Source organism: Eleutherodactylus coqui, chromosome 2 (genome assembly GCF_035609145.1).
Source record: "Eleutherodactylus coqui strain aEleCoq1 chromosome 2, aEleCoq1.hap1, whole genome shotgun sequence".
In the NCBI taxonomy this organism is placed as follows: domain Eukaryota; kingdom Metazoa; phylum Chordata; class Amphibia; order Anura; family Eleutherodactylidae; genus Eleutherodactylus; species Eleutherodactylus coqui.
In genome coordinates, this window is record NC_089838.1 from 224,986,421 (window position 1) to 225,013,049 (window position 26,629).

The following is a 26,629-nucleotide window of genomic DNA, read 5'->3' on the forward strand; positions in this document are numbered from 1 at the left end:
AAATCTGCATCCAGCAGTTTAGAACATGCTCAGAAGAGCTTAACTTATAAACACCCACAAGTTCTCTTGTCATCTCCTCTGTGAAGATTTATTAGGCATATCAATGGTACTCTTGGATCATTCCTTTCTACCCACTGCTGCCAATACTTATCTAATAATGGCTAACCCCTTTAACATAATTCATATGTATTTAATACCCAAATTCTTGGCAGTCATTTTTCACACCGGCATGAATAGTACTCAGAAAAGTATTTGGTTGCGATTCTCGTATCATGCTGACCATCAACAGAAAACAACATATACGGGGTAACAGCATAAGATGTAAATGCCACCTGTATTTATTGCATTGCTTCTGATTATTACTCATTACTATACAACATATTCTGCAAGCCTTTTACAGAAAACATACTGACATCTGTCCTTAGAGGAGCTCATAATCCGATTTTAACTTGCTCTCTACCCCACAAACATAGTAAGGACATACAAAAGCCATTGAAAACCTCAAACTTGTTAAACAGAACAAGACCGAATACCAGCATTCTGCACTGCCTTGGCATCAACCCTATAACCTTGTCTAGGGGTAATGTTATGTACTGTGAGATAATGGCATCTGTGATTTTCCCACTTTCATTGTTTAAGGCATAGCTATCCTGAATCTGCATATATACAACTATGTTATGCTGGTCTATTTGATTTCAGGCAGTGATTCATAAGACCATATATATGACTTTTATGAGAAGAGTATTTAACCTGAAGTTAAAAAAATCTGTTAATTTGCATAATCTTATAAACTGTAAAATACAGTGCTAATAAGGCACATCAGTTCCAAGAAAATACAAGGTATATGTTCTCTAATAAGTTACATATTTAAGCTGCTTCGGCTTAAAAGGGTTGTGGAAAGATGCTGACCCAGACTCTTATATATGATTTAGGCGAGAAGATGATGGTGCGGCCCGCCTCAGTAACTCAGACCTCAGTGTTTCAGAATAAAACACCCATGGGGGCAGTAAGCAACATGAACCTGATGACAGAATCCCTTTAAAGGACCATTTACACACAATGATTATCGCTTAAAATTTGTTCAAATGATGGCATATGAGCGATAATCGTTGCATGTAAACGCTGCCATCGTTTACTCTTCAGCCTGAACGATGATTTTAAGGTGAGCTTAAAATCTATTGTTCAGTGGAAAGAGATAACAGGGACCACAAGCTGTATTATGCACGGGAGTCGGAGATTACATTGTATTCTGCCAACAGTCCCTGCGAGAACAATGGAGCTGTGTGCAGAGCCCAGACCACATGTTATGCTCTTTAAACAGCTCCAGGAGGCCCTTTTACATGCAAATGAAGCTGATAAAGTGTTAATAGACATTAGTGTCCCTTAACACTTTATGTAAAACGATCGCTAAAAATGTCAATCTTTCAATCATTTGAAAGATTGTAATTGCATGTAAATGGGCCTTTACTGTGAAAATTAATTATCTCCAGCCATGCCCCTGCATCAGTTCTTCTATTAATTTTGCAGGAAAAGCAAGATTGAAAGCCCCATATTGCATGGAGGGTTTAGCGGTGCTAAGCCACCCTTGGTCAGTAGTCATAAAGCTTGATTAACACAAAGTAAGTGCAATAAAAGAGTATACAGTGCATCAATAAATCTAGTGTATGCAGGAATGTTTTATCACAGTGAGTGCAGTTCATTTACATAAAAGATAAATATGCAGCTGATGAAGGCATATCTTCAAAATCCAAAGTGGAGTGTAACAAAATGTTGTTTCTCGTTCCTGATCCATTCATGGGTGAGCAAGTCATAAGCTAGGAGCTAAAATGACAGGCAGCTTTCAAATCCCATTTTCATGTTCTTCAGATCAGTTTGGCACCTGATGCTAAATTTGATAGCTATCGAGACGGTAAAACTGTCCTGCTGCAAATGTCTGCACGTGCCATATTACTGAGTTATGTGCGGTAAAACAACACTTGATTCTGATTGCAGAAGCAAAGAGGTTTTCTGCGGAATGTTTCTTTTCCTCTTCAGTGATCTTGAATTTAGGACACTTTATTCTTCATACTTAACTCTAGGACCCTCATGTAAGGGGTGTATGATCTTTGGGGAGGTCCTTTGGAGTTAGATTCTGTGCCGTTTGCTTGACAATCAGCTGTACTTTTGACTTGCCTGCAAAAGATTATCCCGCTGTCAGATTATGATCAATATTCCAAAGAAGTCATCTGCATCAAACTGCTGCATATAAACATTATAAACACAATCGTTCCATCATCATACTAATAAGATTGCAAATTAGATTTTCCTTTTTGCAAATTATGACTCGTAAACCCAAGTTATTTTGTTTCTACGTGTCTTATTAGGGCATATGAGTCAGAGCAGAGAGTTGCTAACAAAGATTGTGTTACATGGATGGCCATTCATCTGAACCTTGATCAACAACGATCACCTGATTACTGGGCCATCTTCAATTGCAAAAGTGGTTGTCTCAATGATACCACCCCTTTAATTCTTATTTAAAATCATTCTTGATTTCATAAGTCTTGGAGGCTGGTTCATTGGCTTCTTGGAGCCATGGTAAAGGCTATCCATAATTCAGGAGCCTCAGTCATAGTAGAAAATATTTCTAGTTACATAGCATTGCCCACTTGGAAGCCATTGCTCCAACATTTGCAAACCAAATTTGACAGCTGTAATGCCTTAATTAAACAAAATATTAATCTCCTTCAGGACTAGACCTGAGACTTGTTTCTCATAAAGTGGGGTAGTAGCTAAAAGAGGCCAATAAGCCACATCTGGCTGTTGAGCAACATTGTGGCCGCAATGGTCATAGACTGTGAAAGAAACATAGATACCTAAGAGATGAGCGAGTATACTCGCTAAGGGTAATTGCTCGAGCGAGCATTGCCCTTAGCGAGTACCTGCCCGCTCGAGACAAAAGGTTTGGGTGCCGACGCGGGAGAGCAGTGAGTAGCAGCAGTCAGCGGGGGAGAGAGAGGGAGAGAGAGATCTCCCCTCCATTCCTCCCCGCTCTCCCCCGCAGCTCCCAGCCCGTCGCCGGCACCCGAACCTTTTGTCTCGAGCGGGCAGGTACTCGCTAAGGGCAATGCTCGCTCGAGCAATTGCCCTTAGCGAGTATGCTCGCTCATCACTAATACCTAACCATTTTGAAGAAACTAGAATTTGTAGCCCTTATATAATAGTGGAACGAGCCTTCTGGGTTAATATTTTGTTAGACAGAGCGGAAAATGGTGCATAATATAGCATTTCAGCGCCACGTCCTATGCTGATATTTGTACATAATCTTCATTATAAACTGAAACTTACTCTGTAGTGTTTGTACTTTCAGGTGAATCGGATGGAATACTGTGAAAAGAAAATGCACAAAACTAAAATGTCACAATATTTTCCATACTTTAACTGCTTTTCCATTGCCACAAACAATGTGATCAACGGGCTCAGACAATCTGAGTACAGAAACACATGTAAAACAATTTTGGGTGGGACCGTTTTAAGCTTTGTTAATGTTGCTTACTACAGTGAAGAGAGCAGGATGTTGTTCATACTACACAATACCCAGGGGGTCCCTAGAACAAAAGGTTACCAAATACACTGTTTACACTTAATTGCACAAAGTTGTAGTACAATATAGCAGTTTTAAGGACTCGCAGCATTATACTATGGCATCTGACTATAACTAAAACAGCACTGCAATTCACAGGAAAACACTGGTCATAAAAACCGCTAGGCTTCAAACCGTCATTACCCTTTGAGACTCCGGATAGAATAAGCATTTGTACTCCTGTGCTAATATTGAACAGGTTGTGAATTAAAGGGGTTATCCTGGGACAAAAAAAACTTTAATGCTACTTAGAAGCAATACTGACCTCATGTGCTCCCCTATCACTAGTGTCTGGTTCCTCATTGTTCTTCACTTTCAGCTGCAGTGAGCCAGCAATGACACCAAGGAGTCACTGGCTCAATTTGGCCAGTGATTAACTGCAACGGTCACATATCCCATTCGCAGCACATCACCAATACTGTAACCGGAAGTGAAGACCAGCAGGGCCGCACTAATGGGACGGGTAAGGCAATGGAGCGGATGAGGGAAGTATGGCTTCTTTTATGTTAGCGCACCACTTTGAGAAGCTTTGAAAAAATGTTCTGTTGTTGATAACCCTTTTAAGACAATGCATACATAACTTTAAAGATTAAATCAGATGCCTACCTTAAATGCTCAGTGTTTCCTAGGTAACTAGTATAATGGGCTATATTTTAGCAGTCCTTACCTGCCTATCTCTGGATTGTAGTTATACATTTTCTTACTGGACTGAGTAATTGCCAATACTATCCGTGGTTGTTGGGACTGCACTTTTTCCCTGAGTAACAAAGGGAAAGATGGTCAAATCAGTAGAATTTAGGATACAACATTTGCAAAGTCCATGTATCCTCTAAAGGCAAGAGATACATGCCAGAGAAGTTTATATAATGATACTCTTCACAAATACTTGTTAATTACTACCAAGTAGAATAGTAGCAGTACTGTTTTAGTCATTGTCTATGCACAAACTGTATTAGTATGTATGCTTCTGAGATAAATCTCTGAATTGGTCTTGCTTAGTCCCAGTCAGACATTCTGTTTGTGTAAGTGTAGTTCTAAAACCAAGAATGTTATTATGCATGCTTTCCCAATTATTTTCTGTTCAACAAGCTATGATAAAATAAATATATGCTGAAACAAGGAGTGGCATTTAGAAATGTTTACTAGCATAATATTGATTGTAATAAGGGAGATACAAGTTTATGGAAAGGAATGCAATAAAACAGAATCAACATTTCACAGCTCTATCAAAAGTCAGTACACTCAGTTTATGATGATGTTGCTTTTCTCATTTATCTTGTAAGACTGCATAGATTTCATAGCATGTTAATGAGCAAAAAGTTAATCCACATAAATAAAAACAAAAAGGCTTTTTTTCTGACTGAGGTTTCCCATTTCCAAGTTCTTGTTACTTACATTTGTGGGAGTTCACAGGAGGTTGAAGCATCTTTGGTTTCTGGGGCTTCCTTTGGTTGGTGTGCCATCAGATATTCCATCTTGTCTTGCAATTCGTTATTCTAAAACAGAATACAAGCTATTTAGGATGATACCCTTATACTACATGTATTTCAATACATTCTAGGAAATGGAGATCAATGCAGTCAAGAGTACTGCACACCATATGGGATTCTAGGATAAAGTGGTCTTTGCAGCACAGAAATATTCCTAATCTTCAAAGCACAATTCTCTAAAAATGATAAAGATCGTAGGAAATATAAATAAGCAATTTTTTGTACTTTAGTGGTTGGACCTTCTTTCTACTGTTAATATGCATTACAATGTCACATACAATTGCAATCTCATAATATGGCATAGGAGGTAATATAACTATGAAGTGGGGATTGCATTAACCCTTTCCAATCCACTGTCTGACCTCTGAAGACATTATGATTTAAGGTTGTACAGCTCCAATGTCGGAAGACATCTGTCGGGGTTCTCTTACTGTATATTGACAGCCTCTCTGCTGTTGGAGCCTATCCAACGTGTCACCTCATGCAGTACTGGCTTTAGCCAGCAGATAGCGCTGTTGTATAATGGCAGAAAAAGAGTAAGCCCCCTAGGAAAATCAGGATATAGATTGGATTGGAAAGGGTTAAAATATTGGTAGCATAAAATATCAAAGCAGCATGTGAACACATGTACACATGCAGATTCTTGTGACCACATGCACCACACTGTGATCTAATGTGTTTGCATTAGTGCCATACTCATGCCTGTTTATTTGTTGCCTTAGAATTATCTCTTTGTGGCAGCAACATTGCATGCAGCAAAAAGTCTACATTGTAGACTTCATTTAGAAAGCTGAGCCAAGAGATGGACAAAGGATTCCTCCATAATTTAAACTATAAAAGCGTACTATAAAAACATTCAGATGCCCTAAAGAAATCTTTGCAAGATTATCTTGAGTTTCTGAATCTAAATGAAGAACAGAACTAAAACAAGGTATTGAATAATACATAACTCTTCAGAGTCATTTAGTTTCCTGCTGTGTAAACCCAAATCAAAGTAAATGCATTCTCGAAAAGATTCACTACTAATTGAATACTCGCAGTATATGCTTGTTTCCAACGCAGAAACATCTACATTAAGTAGGCAAATCAGGTATAAAGCCAGAAGAGAGAATGCAAGTTAGTGGAATAGAATGGAAGAAGTCACGGTATCTGTGTTCTCTGTATCATGTTCAACATTTGTTCTTAAATTGTGCATGTAAAATCAATCATTTTATTAAGAGAAATCACAGGTGATCAGAGATACATTCATATGGAATAGACCTCAGAATCTTGTGTGTCTGTCTAAGAGCCTGCAGTGCTAGATTCCTCTAAAGTGTAGTTTGTGGAGATGGATTTATATTGATTCCATTGAACTCAATGGGATTCCTCTACAAGTTCATGGCCTCTGACATTGATCTGGGGCTAGTCAGAGTTTTCACATCTACCACTGTAGGCTCCGATGAACACACAACATATGTGGATCTCTAAATGAGAAGAATGGAGCTCCGACCCCTTTCATTGTAATAAATTTACTTATTTTACATGCAATAAGAGTTACTCTTTAAGTTAAAGGGAAAAAATCAAATTTATTTAAAGAGCATTTAGTGAATATAAAGTAGGTTATATTTAGCATTCCGTCCATATATAACATTTGTTGCAGGGTGTTGGTCGCAATCAGAAGGTGCACATCCGTTGCATGTGCCCTTCAATCGGTGCTGGGTGCTGATCAGTGCCTTCTTCATGGCACTACAGAAGTTCCCTGAGGTGTTGTCGATCGGAAATCACTCATAACCCTGCTACAACATCTTCTGTAGTGTATGGATTGACTGGCTGACAGGGAGGTGTCTACCTTAGATTGCCAATTAGCCATAATGGAAATGTTTTTATTGCGGTCCCGCCTCTATAGGAGTGCTGGTTATTTTCCTACCTGTAGTGTTTAGTGAAGCAGCAGACTCCTGTCAGTTAAGTAAGGTAAAGTCCCCTGGTGTAAGCACTAAGTCATGACTGACATGACTTTCTTGGCAAACTGTCTTTGCGGGGTGGTTTGCCAATGCCTTCCCCAGTCAATTAAGTAGTTGTGGCTATTTATACTATGTTATATACATTGCTCTTTCCTTCTGCATTTAATTAACTTTTCCCCTTTCCCCCATGGGACATTTTCTAATAAAGGTTTTTGGCCTTTTAGGTTCCTGACATGGGGCAATTGCTTTGCTTTTAGGCAGTATCTGCAACACCAACGTTGGTTGGGGATAGCGTTCCCATTCTGTATTTTTGTTGCCACTATTTTGCCTTATCATGTTGTAGTGATGTTAAAGAATTTTTAAAGAAGTACACCTAAATCTAGTAAAATCAATAAGTAAGAGTCACAAATGACTTAGCCGTTAACCAAAAACTCAGACAAAAGATCTGAATTCAGTTAATGGTAATAGGGTTCTGAATCTCAGCCGCCCAACACCGTAATTTTATTGAAAGGAAGGAAAGGCGTAACCATCATATAGATATAGGATGGATTATACAAATGTCACATATGCAAGATATATGGTTAGATACATTTTTGGCTACAAGATGATTTTCTCAAGCTAAGATATCAGTTTTGACATAAACACTTTGGAATTTGCAGATGTCGTGTAAACAGAACAATTAAAGGATAACCCCTCCGCATTCAGCATTTCTTGGCGCATCCTGATACCATTTCTGAGATAAATTGGCAAATAATTGTGTCTCCATAATTCTGGGAAAGTACAAGATTACTAAGTGTTTCATGTATTGGTCCTTTGTGGACATTTACTACATCTTGGTTTGACTTGCCCGTGACAGGCGCCATACTTATGCCCTGCACAAACGTAAGATCATTGCATTGCTTCAATGCATCTAATGTAAAAGGAAAATTAACTTTGCAAATAGGCTTGATTAAAAATATTCTACCATTGTATATACAGTTCTTATGAAGTCCTATGAGTCTCTGTGCCACAAACAAACCATGAGTGTCTTCTGATTGTGCAATCATGTCTTATTCCACTTCCTTTATCCCCTTTTGCAGACAAAAAGGGGTTTTGGCTTTAACATTCATTTCCAGTGACATGCATGAAGAATTTAGACAGTGTATGGATATGCTGAGTTAATTTACATTTCCTTTGCTCATGTGTGCATTATGTGTCCTGAGGCATGCAATGCCAGTAATCACAAGTAGGCTGCCAACACTTTAGTCCAGTAAAATATTTCTAGCTTTCTATCAATTAACTTTATTCAACAGAAGCATAAAAGAACATCAAACTGCTAAAATGTTGCAAAGATTTTTCAGACTAAAATGCTGCCATCCTTCTTGTACATGTGAGTATTTTCCTAAAAATCAAGCACGACTGTAACTGAAATTAGCAGTCTACTTGGTGCAACTGGACAAGAAGACAAGTCTACTGGACAGATCCTTTGTTGGACCCAGGCTGTGACAATATTATAGTCCCCAAAGATCCAGTAAAAGACAACCACATGTGTAACTGACTTTGAAGACAACTCCTTGACTTTAGGGTCTATATCTTATGGAATAATATGTCCTGTGTGTGAAATTATAACAGCAAGGTTTATGTTGAAATTAAAAGTGGACATGCACATGTTCTATATGGATAAAAGGCGCACCATCAGAATAATTTTTCAAAAAATACCCAGTCCAATACAAATTGTGAAAGGACGAGGAGCTGGAGTCAGAATTTGGCTGCTTTATGCATGCAGAGTCTTCTGTACGGACATACATCGTATTAGAGATGAGCGAGCATACTCGCCAAGGACAATTGCTCGATCGAGCAATTGCCCTTAGCGAGTATACTCGCTCATCTCTAATCTGTATCTATTTGTTAATTGTTATTGATATTACCGTATGTTCTGTTTTACACCTGATAAACTTCACAAGCACTGAAATATTGAACTAGTACAACTACCATACATTCGACATAGAAAACTAACAAGAGCACTGTCCATAATAGGAATAAGGCTTTCACATCTGTGTCGGGGGATCCGTTTTTCTACTCCATTTTGGGAGCAGGAAAGTGAAATCCCCTAGCCGAACGGATCCGTCTTATGACGGAACTGAACAGCACCAAACAGACTCCATTTACAATAATGGTATCCATTTGATTTCCGCTCAGCTATTCGGCATTGCATGCAGGACTTTCTCTTCTGGTATTTTGTTCCGGATCTGTGATTGAACCTCTGTACAGAACTTCCAGTGGAGATGTGAAAGCAGCCTAAGATTTATTGTTTTTACAGGGGGAAACAGTAAGAAAACAATTTTTTGTGAAACACCTTAGGATGTGTCCATTCAGCTGCCAGATAAAGAGCTGAATTTTTTTATTTCAGTGATCGGTTGACTAAGTGCTTTCCGGCACAATTTTAGAACCCCATTCAAGCCTCCCTTGAATCAAGCTTTCTAATAGGCAATGATGGAGTAGGGAGAATATCCACTGAGCGCTCTTAACCATGACTGAGCACAAAGATATTTGTCCTAACATATTTACATTTAACTACATTGTACTTTATGTCTTTGCATGGATGTAGACCTTAGCTGTCTACCTTTCTTATCTAAACAAGTAGCAAATGTAATAAACAGAAATGTATTGTGAGAGATTTGCAAATCTAATCAGTTATAGTGAAAATGAATATATTATGTAAAATATTAGAAGAAGTGGAATATTGTTGTATATTTATCTTGTATCTACAATAACATCCCTTTTCATATTAACAAAGTTACTTGTTCCAGACAGACTACGATAACTACAATCCCCAGCCTATATTGCACTTTACTGGGACAGAGCTGCAGAACGCAGCACAGTCACTACTAAATGTATAGCATTCTGCACTATGGCACAATATAAACTGTGAATAGGAAGCAGCGCTTGACCAAGTGCCACTCAACCCTTTCAAACAGATGTTCAGAGAGAGGGTGGGGGTGAGCCAGACCCTCATCGATCTAATATTGATGGCCCACCTTAAGAATAGGCTATCAATTTTAAAAACCTTGGGAACCCCTTTAAAATGTTTATTGCCAGCCAGAAAACCCAGTGAAGGCCCCCTAAGCATGAAATTAATAAATTAAAGGGATTGGCCTGTCATCACCTGGGGGTAGTACCCAATAGTTATCTTTCTCTGAACTTGCTCCTTGGTTGCTTTTTAGCTAATTTTCATTAGGGCAGAGCTATTCTGTGAGTAAAGTTTATGTACAGTGTCTACAGCAGTCAGAGGTAACCCCCACCCCCCTGCCATCATTGGTTCAAGGGGAACACCACTTGCATCATTATTGATTCCAGTGGCTGCTCTGTCCTCTTCCTGCAGTTCTGCCTCCTCTGATTGGCTGCTGTGTAGAAACATAAGCCTATCACAAGCAGAATGATTATGACATAGACTATCATTATAGTGCCAACATATTCTACAGCACTTTACAAATCAGCTGAACTACCAGTGAAAAAAGATGGAGATCGGGTACACTACAGCTCATTAATTTCAATATCCCTTCCCCTGATTTGTTGATTTCTCTGTAAAGGATGAACTAATGGCTTGAAGGGATGTGTTGCAACCTGAAAACTGTTGCATAAGGCCATTAATAAAAAAGATGAGATGATTGAATTAGTCAGTTGAATAAGGTTTTTTTTCACAGATAACTCAAAGTTTCAGGTGTTTGGGTCCAACAGGCAAACGTTCAATCGCCATGCGACAGGTGAGCACATGCTTCCTGTTTGCATCCAATCCACAGTGAAGCATGATAAAGGTTTTATTATGTTTTGGGGATATTTTGGGTGTGGTGCTGTTGGTGACATACTAAAAATAAATAAATAAATAAAATCGAAGGGAATCATGGACTCCAAGTGCTACCACAACATCCTGGTGTGCCACGCCTTATCTTCTAGGACCACTCTTATTGGTTGTGATTTAACACTACAGCAGGATAATGACCCAAAATGTACCTCCTGTCTCTGCAAAAAGTATCTTCAGTCAAAAGAGCGACAACAGATGCTGAGGAATATAGTTTGGTCATCCTAGAGTTCCAATCGCAATCCAATTGAGCTCCTTTGGGATCATTTGGACAGATATATTCGAGATGTGTAAGTTACAAGCCAAAAATCACTTTTGGGAGATTCTACAAGAGAAGTGGGCTGCCCTCGAAGCTTTTTTTATTCAATTCATGTTGACTATGAAAATGTTACTACTTCTTTATCCATATCTATATAAGCAGAGTACATTACAGGAGTTAGTACTAGAAAAATGAAATCAAGTATTTCATTTGTCGTGCGAATTCCTGAATAAGCTATAAATGTGGTAATTAGAGATGAGCGAACGTACTCGGTAAGGCCGATTTCGCAATTGAGCACCGCGATTTTCGAGTACTTCAGTACTCGGGTGAAAAGATTCAGGGGTCGCCGGGGGGAGTGGCGTGGCGTGGTGGAGCGGAGGGTAGCAGCGGGGAACGGGGGGGAGCCCTCTCTCTCTCCCTCTCCCCCCCCCCCCCACTCCCCTCTGCAACCCCCTGCTCACCCACAGCGCCCCCGAGTACTTTTCACCCGAGTAGTGAAGTACTCGAAAATCGCGGTGCTCGATTGCGAAATCGGCCTTACCGAGTACGTTCGCTCATCTCTAGTGGTAATCTCTTTTCCAACCCAGCCGTGTGCTCATGGCTTTTGTCATTTCCTTTCACCTCTCTTTTTTGGGCAAGTCATCCACCGTGGATTACTGAGCATGTGGAGGAAGTGAATACAGGGGAAAGCATGTTGAAGGATACATGAGTGAAATTCATAATAAAAGGGTGTTTTTTTACATAGTTTACTAGACCATAATGTAATGTGCTTGGACCTGTTCTTTAGGGTTCGACAACCTGTTAAGGTGCATTCATGTAATGATCCAAATAACTTTAACGCCTCTCTTCTTACCTCTCCTTCCAACATTGCTATTCTTTCTAGAAGCTGTTGAATAAGTAAATCCTTGTAGTGGACCTTTTTCCTTAACAGCTCAATCTAAAATGAAAAAGCAAGAATGAGAATTGATTTTGATAATATCTAGAAGTCAATATTGAACTTCTTAGTGATGACTACAACTTTGAATTCTCATAACAATATTTGACCCACAACAAGAAAAAAAGGACTTTAAAGTGTAACATTTTATTAAAAGTTGTTACTTACACAGCAAAACAAAGTTACCGTAACTGTAGAAATCCATATATTGCTGCAATTCAATTTTAGTTCAATGAAATAACTTAATTTGAGTGATGTATGTAACATGTCCTTTAAAATGTCATACAACTCATGATGGCTCTATTTGATTTGAGAACAAAGCAGCCGACTGGAGACCCCCAATTCAATGTCACAGCTGTCAAAAGTAAAGCCAACAGTTTTTTTTAAATTTACCAGGCCATATTGGTATTCTGGTGTGCCTTACCTCTTCAATCATTTGCTTTACTTTCTTCTGCTGGCAGTGAACCATGTCATCCAGGTGTTTAATTCGCTCCCGTAAACTGGTTGCAGCTTCCTCTAAATTTTGGGTCCTGAAGAAACAAAAATATTAAATACCCTGTTTCCCTGAAAATAAGACATAGCATGATTTTCCAGAATTTTTGAGGATGCAAAATGATTTTTCAGGCTTTTTTAAGATGCTTGAAATATAAGCCCTACTCCAAAATTAAGCCCTGCTAACAGTTAATTAAAGAAGTCAATATAAATAGTGTCCAGGCAGCTATACATGTAAAAAAGTTAAGCCTTTTTGAACAAAAATTAATATAAGACAGTGCCTTATTCTTGGGAAAACATGGTAGTAGATTTCCCAACATAAATCTTCTGTGAGAAAAAAGGATTGGTCATATTCCGTTCTCAGGGAGAGTGAAGATGATATACTTGAGTAACATATGGCAGTTAGATTATCTGAATAATACGTACTACAGCTAATAAGACATCATGGCTTCAAAAAACAATAAGTTCTCTGAGGACATTATTAGAAGCAAGATGCAAATTTGACAAATAGCTATAGTGTAAGTATATCTGCAAATATACTTTACAGCAATGCAACAATGGATTAAATTCTTGACTAACACAATATCTCTATTATGTTCCGTTTGTGTTTTTACAGTTTTTTTTCTGGACACTTAGTGCTCCTCTCTCCGAAAATAAGGTTTGTCTATTGTTGCAAAATGGAGATTGAAGTTACTCCATAGAATATACACCAATTACAATTTAATACTAATACAAAGAAATCTAGAATTGACCAATATATACCTTGCTCGTTCTGTTGCTGTTATCTCCATCTTTTGATCTAGTCTTTGAATTCTTTCCTCATGGCTCGCTAGTTGTACCTCAAGATGTTCCCGTTCCTACAAAGAACAATTTTTACTTACAGACACTGACAATTACATGGTATTGTCAAGTACAACAAAATGTCACAAAACCAAAAAGTTCCAGCATGTATCAGACTACAGAAAAGGTTCAAAAATATAAGTTGCTAGTACCTGTTGCATTCTGTGAACTAGTTTGTCAAGCTCTACAATTTTTGAATCTCGTTCTTCTATTTTTTCTTCTGCAATTCTAACTTTCTCACTGGCATCTTCGATGGCTTTGAGGTACTGTTCCGCTTGGCTCTGAAAAACAAATAAAAAGATAAATATTTTTTTTAGTGGACAAACTAGCTGAGCAGGCGATGGCTACACGTTTATCAGCAGTTGATTATGTCTTTGCATTGTCCAATTATGCAAATGCAAAATTGGGTGTACCATATATAGTATAGTGTATATCTTGGCTCTATGTTGAGTAATAACTATTTTTGTTCCCTATTTTTTAAGTTTCTATATTATGCTACATATAGCTTTACACTCATCTTTCAAGATGTCAAGATGTCATGCTTGTCAAGTCACAACACTTGTGAGCGATGTAAATGCTACTTATTGGATCTATTATAGCGCTATAAGAAGAGAAGTAAACGCTGGCAGGCACTGACTCAAGTACAGATCTCAGATAAGGTAAGTATAAAATGCATTTCTTTTGACAGGATACAGTCAATCATCAACAACTGGATAATTCATCAAATAGTGGCCTGCCGAAGTGTCTGGTTTGGGCATGAAACGCGTTGGCTGTGATTCGCTCGGTACTGTCAAACTAAATTCCATTTTATGCTTCCGATATTGAATAAAATAACATATATGGAGGCAAATAATGAACAATTCGTGATAAAATACTGATGGCATAAAGGTTGTGATGTTATCTGTAACACATTCTAAAAAAGGATCCGTATTACAGACCTGTGCTTTAGGCCCTGAAACGGGCCTAAAGCAGTAGGAAATAATATCAATAATACTGATAGATTAGACGGATGCAATACTGATGACATACTTATACAAATACACTCTGTGAAACCGACCTGTAGTGGGAAAACTATATATCTACTTACATGACAATATATATATGGATGCCTTTATGGTAGGTACATATGTCTCTATATTCTGTATTGTTGTCAATATATTACTTCCCTCCATTCTATATGATTAGTATTTACAGTTTTTTAAAATAATAATATATCACAAGCTAAGGGCAGTAAGGACAATCATCCAAATAACATTTATTTGTTTTACTGAATGCGTAGATTATCATTTTTTGGCTCAGAATCGCTGTTCCAGCTTTCTGTAATTAGCAATTTTTTGATGGTATGAAGAGCTATTTTTGGTCTTATTTTCTGAGGCATCATATACCGTAAGTATGCACACACATACACCGCCCTGCTTTTTCTGCTCCACCCTTTGAAGTAACTAGTTTACTTATATAGCCTTGCTCAAGTGCCTTCTGCGCCTGCTTGGATTAATGCACAAGAAAGCAAGGAAAGCTGCAGTAAGTTTGGATATGCTCCTTGTGAACTAGTAATACAAAATCCTGCTCATAGAGTACCTGCACTTTCACTGAAGACGGCCCCACATAGCGTCATATAAGCAGTATATGGGGCTTTCTTCAGTTACTGCAAGGAGCTGAAAACGGCCGACGGAGCAAGTGTGCTCCGTAGTGAAAGTGAGGGTACTCTTTAATGGAATGAAGCATCTTTTAAAACCCTATGGAAAAACAAGTTAAGCATTTTTTAAGTAACCCCACGAATTGTACTATATTTGTGCAATATAGATAACAGTCTTAGATCAACAAAGGGCATTGGAAATCTAAAATACACCTATAAATGCACAAACATTGCAATACCTGAAACCTTTAATATTTTAAGTTGCCTAAAGAAATCTGACTTTGATTGGTACAGGTAGGTTGTTAGCTTTTTCTTTAAGACTTCAGCTGCTCACTAATTTTTTCCAAGGTTTGCAAGGTTGCTTACAAATTTTATCCCATCCAGCTTACCACTAAGATCACAATGTCATATTACCTTGTAGTCCTAAACTTAAAGGGGTTGTCCCGCGCCGAAACGGGTTGTTTTTTTTTTTCAACCCCCCCCCCGTTCGGTGCGAGACAAACCCGATGCAGGGGTTAAAAAAGAAAACCGGACAGCGCTTACCTGAATCCCCGCGCTCCGGTGACTTCTTACTTACCCGGTGAAGATGGCCGCCGGCATCTTCTCCCTCCGTGGACCGCAGGGCTTCTGTGCGGTCCATTGCCGATTCCAGCCTCCTGATTGGCTGGAATCGGCACGTGACGGGGCGGAGCTACACGGAGCCCCATTGAGAAGATAAGAAGACCCGGACTGCGCAAGCGCGTCTAATTTGGCCATTAGACGGCGAAAATTAGACGGCAACCATGGAGACGAGGACGCCAGCAACGGAACAGGTAAGTGAATAACTTTTGATAACTTCTGTATGGCTCATAATTAATGCACAATGTACATTACAAAGTGCATTAATATGGCCATACAGAAGTGTATAGACCCACTTGCTGCCGCGGGACAACCCCTTTAAAGACTTTTGGACAGGATTAGAAAATATGGTTTCTTTCTGTTAGGTCTACTACCTGTGTCTGCCGCCCTCTTGCTGTTCCGGCCAGATGCGGGCGTCACTCTGCTCCTTCTGTACGAATGTACTCTTTTCTTCCACTTTTTTATTAGCACTGCACTAGTTAACTCTGCTTAGTGCTCACAGCCCAGCTGCAGCTTAAAGGGGTTGTCCCGAGGCAAAAGTAAAATTTTTTTTTTGCACAGTCCCCCTACTAAAGCAAACATTACTATGCACAAGTGTAAATGGCTTTTAAAGATGGTATCTACTCACCGTTCTAGCGTTTCATCAGCTTATAAAACTTCTTCCAAAGATGGCCGCCGGTCCTTTCCCAAGGTGCACCACGGGTCTTCTCCCATGGTGCACCATGGGCTCTGTGCGGTCCATTGCAGATTCCAGCCTCCTGATTGGCTGGAATCGGCACACGTGATGGGGCGGAGCTACGCAATGACGCGTAGAAGGGGGCGGAGCCAGAACGCCGCTCGTGCCCGGACCGACCAGAAGGGAGAAGACCCTTCTGCGCAAGCGCGTCTAATCGGGCGATTAGATGCTGAAATTAGACGGCGCCATGGAGACGGGGACGCCAGCAACGGAGCGGGTAAGTGAATAACTTCTGTATGGCTCATATTTAATGCACGATGTATATTACAAAGTGCATTAATATGGCCATACAAAAGTGCTTAACCCCACTTGCTTTCGCGGGACAACCCCTTTAACCCTTTCCAATCCACTGTCTTACGTCTAAAGACATTATGATTTAAGGCTGTACAGCTCTGATGTTGGAAAACGTCCATCGAGGTTTTCTTACTGTATATTGCCAGCCTCTCTGCTGTTGGAGCCTATCCAACGTGTCACCTCATGCAGTACTGGCTTTAGCCAGTAGATACCGCCATTGTTAGCAGCAGAAAAAGACTAAGTCCCCTAAGAAAACCAGGATACAAATTGGATTGGAAAGAGTTAATTGGTAATTATCTCCCTATTTAGCTGAGCTGGGAATCCTCCATCTTTGCCTTAGTATTTTTCTGTGTTTGTCTCAGAAACCCAGCACATCTAGGTCACCAGTCTCAGGATGGCTTTGTCTAATTGATCCTGTATCTGTTAATTCTGTATGTTCTTTGCCTTGTGCTTGAGCCTGCGTGCGTTTGTACATTTGCTTCCAGTCTGTGCATCATTCCCACTCTGTGTTCTGTGTGCCTTGTGTTCAGTACATCGTTTTTGTGTCCTGTTAGGTTTAGTTAGCCCCGAAGTCCCAGCACGGGGCCGTTCTTGTTAGGACGCCTACCCTGCTTTTAGGCAGAGGTCTTCCCATCTTCCTGATTAGCTAAGGGTAAGATTCCCCATCTGAGATTGCCTTGCAGTGTTACCTCTGACCACTGGGGTCAGCTGCCAGCCACACCAGGTCTGGTCCAAAAGCCAGGCTGGTTGGTTAGCACAGTGGGTCCACTTTTGCTATTCGTAACACTTTCTTCCTGAGACAACACCACATCTGTCTACAGGTTGTATGTAGTATTGCAAATCAGTTCCATTCATTTCAATAAAGATGAGCTGCAATATACTTATGGACAGATGTAGTGCCATTTTTGAAAGGAGGCAGCCATATTTTCTAATCTTGTTCAAACCATTTAAAAGGACCCTATTCAGCCTTATACATATTTAATTGATTACATTGATTTATTGAGAATTGATTTAAGCCAAAGTATGGATTCTCAATATAACAAAGCAAGCAAACCCATACTAGATTAAAGGGGTTGTTTGAAAGTTATCCCCTATCCATAAGATTAGGTATAACTTTCAGATTCTAAGAACAGGCCTCTGGCATGTCATGAAGTGATAACAGCAGCAATCTCACATACATACCGCCACTCCATTCATTTCAATAGTGCATCAAGTGCACGAACTCAACTACCTCCAGGCAGCCTTATTGAAATAAATAGGGTGACAGTTGGCATGTGTGACTGCCGCTGCTGCCCTCACTTCAAGACATGCGGAAAGCCCAATCCTGGAATCTAGGGGGTCCCATCTGTCAGATCCCCACTGATCTGAACATTATCCCTTACCCTGTGGATAGGGGGTAACTTTAAATCATGACACAACTCCTTTAATATTACATTAAAAGATTTAGAAATTCATGGCAGCATGCAATTGATTATTTCAAACATACAATCATGTTTTCTTTTTCTGCGGTGTATTTAGTCTCCTCTTCTCTTAGTTTCTGCTCGTACTGATTGTATAGCTTTCGTGTCATCTCTCTCATCACATTGGCATTAGCTTCTTGAGAAGATTCTATCTGTTTAGAAAATAAAGTAAGCAAGGGTTAAAAAAAAAAATTATACCCGAGTCACCTGAGTAAATCTTAAAGATAAGAACATTGATCTGATATCTGCAAAAATTCCAATGTATTTTTACAAAACATCTACAAATGAAAGCCAAGCTGTAATTCTAGTATTTGCTCTTGGGATGCTGGAATGTTTTCATTGTGAATAGACTAAACAGTAGAATAATATTTTCCTATATCACTGGGAGAGGTAACTAGGAGTGGGAAGGAGAGGAAGGAGTTCAAGGCCAGGGTTAGACTAGTTGAAGATTAAAGACAATGTTACAGTTCAGAAAACACATTAAATGGACAACAGAATAGACTTTAAAGGGATTTATGAAGTGCAGTTTTTTTAATTACAAAAGTAGATCTAAATCCACACATATCTTACATATATGACCAATGACTGTCATTCATATCAGTAATCTGATGTCTGTAGTAACACAAGTGTTATTTCTAATCAAGTTATCATTAGGTATCTTTATAGCACTATCCTATCTTGTAGTTGTGTACAACATGGCACTAGTATTTCCACAAGCTCAGTAAGGGAATTGTATGGTTACTGCTTTGCACAACCTATGTAAAATATGAAGGTGGAAGCTTACATTTGATATAAATGGTTTTGCATCAGATATCTTAGGTTGTCCTAGATAAAACTTGAAAAAAAACATATTCCCTGCCTTAAAATAATAAACAGTCACATACTTACCTCTCTTGCATCTTACACACTGGCAGCTCTAGTCTCGCCTGTGACATCAGGTTTACAGGCTGCAGCAGCCTGTGCACGGTACGTCACAAACTGTTGCAGCCAATCAAAGAGCTCAGCTCCTGTTCCCCTGTACACAGGCTAACTTCATCCTGTAAATACTGACTGGGCGTGGAAGATGGAGCTGTGACATAGGAGATGAGCATATGACTGTTTATTATTTTAAGGTAGGGAAAACATGTTTTTAAGAAAAAAAATTTATGTTGGACAACTTCGTTAAAGGGAGTCTGTCAGCATCTGTGAACCCCATAAACTAAACTTATTGGGCTCATAAGAGCTGACACGCTGAATTTGGAGATGGGATTACCCAATTTAATCCCCTCATCATTCTCCACCATGCACTGTCAAAACCGCTACTGCATGCATCCGGCAAATTACTTGTGTGGTCGCATTGAATGTGAGGAATAGTCCTCTGACGTACGTATGTAGTCTGCTCGGTGCATGCATGGGAGGCTCAGACAGCGCACAGCGGGGGCAAGTATGATACTCACAACCCCAGAGTCAGCGTGTCAGCTTCTCTGTGCCTATAAATTTAGTTTGTGGGGTTCATAGAAGTTGATAAATTAATTTCAATAGGACTTCACATATTTCAATAAGGAAAGGTTTTAAGAATCTCCATTATACTTAGTGTTGTTCATGCATTTTCTTTAATCATACCTTATGTGGTGCTTTTGTGTCTTCAAAGGGCCGATTGTAATTATAAGACTACATAGTAATTGTGACCTCCATAGTGGCTGTAGTAGTAATAGTGTCTCCCATAGTTGCCCCAGTAGTAAGGCTGGGCTCACGCAGCCATAAACTTAAAAAGATGTGGGGCTCCCCAGCGTGCTCATGCAGACGGCCATGCACAGTACACTTGTCTTATTTTGATTGTATTTCCCGTAATTGCGTATAGGCTGCAGGTATATCTGCAACAATAGAGAACAATTGGCTCTATCTGACATATATATGCAGCAAAATAGAGCATGCTGCATTCTATTTTACGCTCACAGATTACGCAATTCTGACACGCAAATGTGAGCAAAACTGCGTAAGGCAATGTAATTGTTTGTCTGCAAGCTACTACGTATCACATGGGTGTACAAAGCCCGCGTAATACGCAATTCCAATATGTTTCTATGAGCCCAGCCTAGTAGTGACCCCCATAGTGACTCCAGGAGTAATAGTGACCCTCATTGTGACCCCAGTAGTAATAATGAACCTCCACAGTAATAGTTACCCTCATAGTGGCTCCAGTAGTGACAGTGTCCCATATACTGACCCCAGTAGTAATAAGGGATCTTAAAAGCAGTTCCAGTATTAATAGCAACCCCCCCTATTGGCTTCTGGTCAGGCAACATCGCTACAGGCTTTCCACTCAACCAGCCTACATTAGATGGTAGCCAAGGCTACGTTTGTGACCCCTGAACTCTCCTCTTGAAGTTTGTATGGTGTAAAGGATGGTGCACAGAGACTTTGGGGAAAGAGGTCAGCAGTCAAAAACTGCACTGCTGCTGGACCAGAGCTGCAGGCTCGGTGAGCAGAATGCCTGTTAGGTTGCTGCATGGCTGGCGGCCACATAAAATGGGGTGGTAGGCCAGATTCGGTCTGCGGGCCTTAAGTTTGACATGTGTGTCCTAGTACGGAATGATATGGACAAAATGACTGAATAAGGCGCAATTCTTTAATAGACATACATAGATGTTGTCATTAAAACGTCTGTCTTTATTTGGTAGAACCAGCTTAAAATACACGTTTTGAAGCAAAGCAATGCTTCTTCAGTATTGCTGGGGACATGCTATACATATATATGTGACATAGGAGAGTGTGCCGCGCCGGTGCTCAGTCCTTTGCTGCTCTCTTTATGTACAGGTTACAGTCCTGTCCGGTTTATGGGACGTCTTAAGTACTGCAGCCAATGATAGAGCTCAGAGATTGGAGGCTGAGTTCTGTTATTGGCTACAGTGCCTGTGATATCCCATAAACAGGCTGGGGCAACCTGCAAACATGACATCACAGGGAAGACCTGGAGTAGCAGTGCGGACCACAGCTGGGAGAGGTGAGAATAGGCTGATTTGGTATTTTACTGCATGGGGAACAGAATTTAAAAAAATATATAAAACTGAGAAAACCCCTTTAAGTACTAATCTCATGGAATGAATTACTAGAATACATCATGTTATCTACATAAAACTGCATAGCAATGAGGACTGCAAACAGTCGACTAACTGGGAAATGTGGCTGGAGTTTCAAGCTATGTTATGTTTAGCACTCCTAATCCCTAAATCACATTTAGCAGCAATGCACAGTATGACAGCGGTTAGGGAATGTATTTACCTTAACTTTTAACAACTGGTTTTCCACTTGAGCTGCTTCCAACAAATGTTGTTTTTCTTTCAATTTATCTACAGACTCGTTATAAGAATGTTTCAGATTCTTCACTTCATCTTTCATGTTGCAGTTTTCCAGGGTCATATCTACTAGTGTTTTCTGAAACAAAGGTGAAAATGAGCAATAATGTTACCTGAAGTTTCATTTAAGCAGTGAACACTCATTAAGTTCATGCAGCGGTTGCCAACCTGTTGGTTGAGGCGATACACCCAGCAGTGGCTTTGTGGTACATTAGTGTTATAATGTCACTGGAGCTGTAGTTCTCACGCATTGTCTATTGTGTAACAATACAGGTCTGCTATAAAACGTAAATACTTGAAATTCATCTAGTCAATTATGGTAACAGAAAATGTAACTTGTAATCATCGTGCTTGTAAATCTCATTGAACCTTTACTAGAACATTTTTTCAATGGTATTAGATTGCAATATGGACATATTTATATGTAGGATCCTTAAATAGTTACATTGTTAGTGGGTTGAAAAAAAAAGGAGACGTTCTACAAATTTAAGATTGTAAACATGGAAACATCAGTCTATCCTAAGGAAGAACCACCCAGTATAAACAAATATGTCAGACATGAAAAGAAGGTTTATGACTTCTACTGACATTCTGAATGATCTCCAGATAATCATCTTAAGCTAATACTTTTAACTGTATATAGTGTTTCTCAAGAAGATGCCTTTAAGGAGTTCTATCATCAGGTTCATGCTGCCCAAACCATAGGCAGCATGAACCCGGGACGGAGATGCCTATTGCCCCATGGGTGGTTTTTTTTTGCAATGCTGTGGCATTTCAGAATAAATACAATTTGAAATTAGTCTTAGAGCTGAGCTTCAAGTCACAGAGGCAGGCCATGCTGGGCTCTCCCGCCCACAGCATGTTGACTGACAGATCTCTCCCTGGCACAGCCCACCTTTGTGACTTGAAGTTCAGCTCCACGTCAAATCTCAAAGTGTGTGTGTTCTCAAACCCGACAGCATTTCAGAATAAAACACTTATAGGGGCATCAAGCATCCCTGTCATAGAATCATAGAATGGTAGAGTTGGAAGGGACCACCAGGGTCACCAGGTCCTACCCCTTGCTGAATGCAGGATCACCAAATCATCCCAGACAGATGTCTGTCCAGCCTCTGTTTGAACATTTCCATTGAAGAAAAACTCACCGCCCCCCGTGGCAACCTGTTCAACTCATTGATCATCCTCACTGTCAAATAAATTTTTCTAATATCGAATCTTTCAGTTTCATCCCATTGCTTCTATCCTTTCCTTGGGCAAATGAGAATAGGGCTGATCCCTCTGCACTGTGACAGCCCTTCAGATATTTTTAGACACCTATTAAGTCTCCTCTAAGTCTTCTTTTTCGCAAGCTAAACATTTCCAGATCCTTTAAATATTTCTCATAGGACATGATTTGCAGACCGCTCACCATCCTGGTAACTCTTCTCTGAACTTGCTCCAGTTTGTCCATAGTTTTTATTTAAATTGGGTGCACAGAACTGGACACAATATTGCAGATGAGGTTTGACTAAGGAAGAGTAGAGGGAGATAATTACCTCATGTGATCTACACTTTATGCTTCTATTAATACATCCCAGAATTGTGTTTGCCTTTTTTTGCTACTGCATCACACTGTTGACTCATGTTCAGTCTGTGATCTATTAGTATACCCAAGTCTTTTTCACATGTGCTGCTGCTTAGCTCAATTCCTCCTATTCTGTATGTGCTTTTTAAATTTTTCTTGCCTAGATGTAGGACTTTACATTTCTCCTTGTGAAATACCATTCTGTTAATCACCGCCCAGTGTTCAAGTTTGTCAAGATCTTTTTGAATCCTCTCTTTTCTCCAGTGTTAGCCATTCCTCCCAGCTTTGTGTTGTCAGCAAATTTGATCAGTTTCCCCTCAATTCCCTCCTCTAGATCATTTATAAAAATGTTGAACAACACTGGGCCTAGGCCTTGTCACCCCATTCAATCCAGCACTTGCATACATGCTGTTTAATAATTTGTTCAGAAATCTTTCCCAGGAGAGAAGTCAGGCTCACAGGCCTGTAGCTTCCTGGATCCATCTTTTTCCCTCTTTTGAAGATAAGGACAACATTCTCCCTTCTCCAGTCTTCTGGGATTTCTCCTATTCTCCAGGAATTTTAAAAGATTCCAACGAGTGGTTCAGCAATTAGCTCTGCTGCTTCCTTTAGTCTCCTGGGATGTAATTCATCTGGATCTGGAGATTTGAATTAATTTAAGTTGGCCAAGTGTTCCCTCACCATTTCTTTGCTTATAGAAAGCCTGCATTCTTTTATTCCTTCAATAGCACAGGGAAGATCAATTGATGTTGCATTTACTTTCTGAGAGAAAGATGCAAAATAGCATAAACCTGATGACAGAATCCCTTAAAGGCTTTCTTAAATCTATCCACACTTGTTCTTTTCAGGGTCCGCAAAAAAGGAAAATTCTTGCATTCATTCTAATAAGAGCCATGTACATTTGTATATAAAAATATTCTGTTGTCCCTCACCTAAAGTAACAACTAAAGTAATAAATGGAATGGGTGGACTACAATACCCAGAGAGGTTATCAAAATTGGGATTATTTAGTTTAGAAAAAAAGATGGCTGAAGGGCAACCTAATAACTATGTATAAATATAACAGTACATAGATCTCTCCCATCATCTGACTGACTATAACAAGGCTGCATCCTCAACATCTAGAGGAAAGAAGATTTCTACATAGACATAAAAGGGAGTTCTTTACTGTAAGAGCAGTGAGGCTATGGAACTCTCTGCCTGAGGACGTGGTAATGGGGAACTTGATAGAAACAATTAAGAGGGACCTGGATGCCTTTCTTGAGCATTACAATATTACATGTCATATTCACTAATTACTCCAGAAGGGTTGGTGATTCGGGGATTATTCTGATTGCCAGATTGGACTCGGGAAGAATTTTTTTGCCTTAAATGGGGAAAATGGGCTTCTACCTCACTGGGTTTTTTTTTGCCTTCCCCCAGATCAACATTTGGGGGAAAAAATAGGCTGAAGGAATTCGGTCTTACATACTATGTTGCTATATCTGCTTCAAGCAGTAATTTAGAATACCTGTATTTCTATTGATGAATCATTTAAGTTACTATTAATTACTCCAAGACTGTCAATGGCAGAAGCTTGTGCCTGGGTGTGATTCTCCAAAAGTTCTTTTTGTGTTGATGAGACCTAAAATAGAAAAAAAAAACTTTGTAAACATTAAGCTTTGTGATAGTCATTAAGTTTACCTATATGTCATGTCTCACCAACTGTGACAATGTCATGGCACGACAGCTGTGTCACAGAAATTGGCTGGTATCACAACTTTGCTACAGCTGTTTCCTTGGGTGTCGTATGTTGGATACAGCTCAGGGTTTCTTGTTACTGCAGAGGGCTCCTTGGATGTTGTATATTGAAAATTCCTTAGTGTTTTGTATTTCCCTTGACCAGCCAATCAACCATAATGGAAGTATACATATTCTGCTTGTAGAACACTAATTATTCATCCGAAGTTGGTGGAGTTGTGGTCTGGTTCCTGTCCTCCTGAATTTAGCCATCTGTCAGATAAGTTGCTGGTGCACTTGTTTTATATAGTGGTGGCAGTTTAGGTGGCCCATGTTCGGGACGTGGGACTGTCCTTATCAGGACAATCACGCCGCTTTAGGAAGGGTTTTTTTTCCATCAAAGCATGTTAAAGTTAGATTTTTTCTTGTTGTGTTTGGTTAGTGATCATTGTGTTCGCCACATTACTTATTGGTGTATATTTGTCCAGCGTGGACTCGGGTTTGTGTCAGATCTGGTGCTTGGACACTCAGCTCAGAAATAATACTACAGTCTTATTTACACATAAAAAATAGTTTTGATTTATTGTCAACTTAATTAACTCGGCTAATAGTCCTTTTACACAAGCAGATAAATTGCCTTTAATGAGCACCAACTGATGATATCGCAAGTCGAACAGCGCTTGTTTGCTACATTTATGTGCAGCAATTTTAGGGGAGCCCATAAACTTTCGTGCAAACGATTGCTTGTTCTGTCTTTTGTTTGCTCTCTACTCCCATACACTTCATTATTGTAGTCAGTACACCCCTGTTTACATGAGGAGACGTGTGGTTGACAAAAGATAATTTTTATGTCAGCATAAAAGATGTGATAAACAAACATTTTATCATTTGATTGTTCGGTATGTTTACATTGGGCAATCATCATGATTAATTGTTCATTTGAGTGACCACCGGCACTGATACTGCCCCTGTGGTAAAATCATGTACATTTAACAGCAAATAATTGCAGCTCTGCAATGTGTTTTTGTATTGCTCCATGGCTTGTATTGATGAAACAAGTGGTTGCAATGTGTTTTATCTGTCAAGCCACACAGACCAAAACCTAATGAGATACTCGTAACATTTTTTAAACCCAGTGATCATTGTTAGTGGTTTAATAAATTATTATATGTAAAGGACACTCCCAGTAATAACGATTAGAGATGATTTAGAATAATTACCAACACCGATTTTGTATATAAAATGTAAATGGAGGGGGGAATATTTTGTTTTTTATTTGTATGAAGTTGCTAAGAAATCATAGTGGAGTTAAGAAAGCAATGTTATTATATATGTTAAGCCATTACACCGACTAGTAATATTATATTCAGATTACTTGTCAATTTTATGCTTTTACTGACATTTAGAATCATCATCTTTCATTGTACAATGTGGAGTTTAAGCATTTACCTTCATTTCTTGAGTAAGATGTTTAATTTTCTGCTTCATATCATCGTATTCTCCGAACATTCTCTCTCTTATCTGTTCCAAGGTCACTCTAACCTGCAGTGCAATAATAATTATATATGCATTAGGTTAAGAAAAGCAAATTGGTTTAGGCTATTCTAACACATAGCATTGGCAAAACACCACGATTTTGATCGCGGTATTTTGGCGCAATTTTACCGTCATTTTCGGATGCAGGTTAATGGGTCTGACAGCATTTTTTAACGCACATCCATCATTGGGATGGGTGATGGGGTGTGTTAAAAAACGCAAAAACGCAACAAAATAGAGCAGACTGCGCTTCAAAACGAGCGCAGGTCTGTGAGGCCCCATTGTAGTCAATGGGAGTGATCTACTGTAATTACTG

At 39.5% G+C, this 26,629-nt stretch overlaps 1 protein-coding gene across 3 annotated transcripts in view; it reads right to left on the bottom strand.

Annotated features, from left to right (window-relative positions):
• Positions 1-26,629, bottom strand: part of MYZAP (myocardial zonula adherens protein) — a 131,739-nt gene that overhangs the window by 37,158 nt on the left and 67,952 nt on the right. The window contains exons 5-16 of one of the 3 annotated variants that reach the window (XM_066592543.1): positions 26,227-26,319; positions 24,569-24,682; positions 21,421-21,573; positions 18,186-18,311; positions 13,568-13,696; positions 13,338-13,432; positions 12,508-12,613; positions 12,003-12,086; positions 5,018-5,118; positions 4,290-4,379; positions 3,328-3,366; positions 304-2,172 (exon numbers count right to left, since the gene is read on the bottom strand). In XM_066592543.1, coding sequence (XP_066448640.1) covers positions 2,046-2,172; positions 3,328-3,366; positions 4,290-4,379; positions 5,018-5,118; positions 12,003-12,086; positions 12,508-12,613; positions 13,338-13,432; positions 13,568-13,696; positions 18,186-18,311; positions 21,421-21,573; positions 24,569-24,682; positions 26,227-26,319 — 1,257 coding nt within the window. In that variant the 3' untranslated portion in view covers positions 304-2,045. Of the gene's footprint in view, positions 1-303; positions 2,173-3,327; positions 3,367-4,289; positions 4,380-5,017; positions 5,119-12,002; positions 12,087-12,507; positions 12,614-13,337; positions 13,433-13,567; positions 13,697-18,185; positions 18,312-21,420; positions 21,574-24,568; positions 24,683-26,226; positions 26,320-26,629 lie in introns of those variants that run through there. The other 2 variants (XM_066592544.1, XM_066592545.1) reach the window with 2 other exon arrangements.